General features: G+C 43.6%; 1 protein-coding gene across 2 annotated transcripts in view; it reads right to left on the reverse strand.

Annotated features, from left to right (window-relative positions):
• Positions 1 to 1,104, reverse strand: part of LOC107565202 (keratinocyte-associated protein 3-like) — a 35,761-nt gene extending 34,657 nt beyond the window's left edge. For both annotated transcript variants that reach the window (XR_001606336.1, XM_016250425.1), the window contains exons 1-2: positions 1,010 to 1,104; positions 103 to 296 (exon numbers count right to left, since the gene is read on the reverse strand). Coding sequence is in view for 1 of the 2 variants with exons in the window: in XM_016250425.1 (XP_016105911.1) it covers positions 103 to 296; positions 1,010 to 1,022 (207 nt within the window). In the remaining variant the exon portion in view is untranslated. The remainder of the gene's footprint in view (positions 1 to 102; positions 297 to 1,009) is intronic.
• Positions 1,105 to 1,110: the final 6 nt, after the last annotated feature.

Below are 1,110 nucleotides of genomic sequence, written 5' to 3' on the forward strand. Positions count from 1 at the left end.
AAATTTCAAACAGCACTTAGAGGCTTTTGCATCTGAACTCTTCAAATATTCCTCTGGTTGATCAGCTAATTGCCCACTTTACGTGAATATGTCGTGCCTCACCAGCAGGCCCGTTGCCAGGGCGATGATGTTCGAGATGGCGCTTTCCATGGCCTGTCCCCGCTGGAGGCTGAAGTGTCTCAGCACCACACCATGGACCAAAGCACTCAGCAGGAAGTTCACATGCCCTACTAACACCATACTAAGGCCCATCTTCATCAGCCCCTTCTGCTCCTCCAGATTGCCACAACACACCCCTGAGGATGGGGAGAGAGAGCTGATGGGATACCAAATGGAGCCAAGAACTCTGTGCTGAATTTACTGTCAGTCTATGAATTTACAGCCTCTCAACAACATAAACACTGAGTTAAGACTTGGAGAGAAGACAAGGGTCGTATTTTGACATGGCTGTGCTGACAAATGTTACAGATATTTTGCTGCTGTGCTCTGGAAAGGGCTGTGAAAGCTGAAGGAAAGATTAGAAGTGGAGCAGAGCGGTGTGGGTGGACATCATTTCACAGCAAACACAAAGGCTCTGCTGATCCACTGAGGACAGGGTTTGGGCTGCAGGAGAGATGTCACCTCAGTTAATCATTACACACTCTGTACACTCGGCACAGCAAACTCAACAGATAATGGTTAGACTTTTGGGAAAAGAAAAAAGTTTGTGACAGTGCTGATGTGGGAGAAGCTACAGTTATCATAAATTTCAAATATGATGTTCTACATAATATGTCTTGCAGCCTGTTGTTTGTTTGGTACAACCATAAACAGACCTTCTAACCACACGCTTTATGACATATGAAACAGACTGTGTATGTATTTAAGAGACAAATGCATATTTAGTACAACTATTAATTATGGCTTTGTCAGTATTACAAACAGAACAAAAATTACCTGTCAGTCTCAACACAGATTTAAATTCATTATGGGTGCATGAAGATTTATTATGGTTGTCTCAGTAACTCACCTGAATTCCCCATTTGAACAACTTCCAGTCTAGTTTAAGTCCTCGGTTAGGTCATGGCACTTCTGAATATATTCCAGAAGAGAGGAGCTGCGCCTCCTGTC

This window comes from Sinocyclocheilus grahami, unplaced genomic scaffold, assembly GCF_001515645.1.
Source record: "Sinocyclocheilus grahami isolate Dianchi unplaced genomic scaffold, SAMN03320097.WGS_v1.1 scaffold987.1, whole genome shotgun sequence".
Lineage (NCBI taxonomy): Eukaryota > Metazoa > Chordata > Actinopteri > Cypriniformes > Cyprinidae > Sinocyclocheilus > Sinocyclocheilus grahami.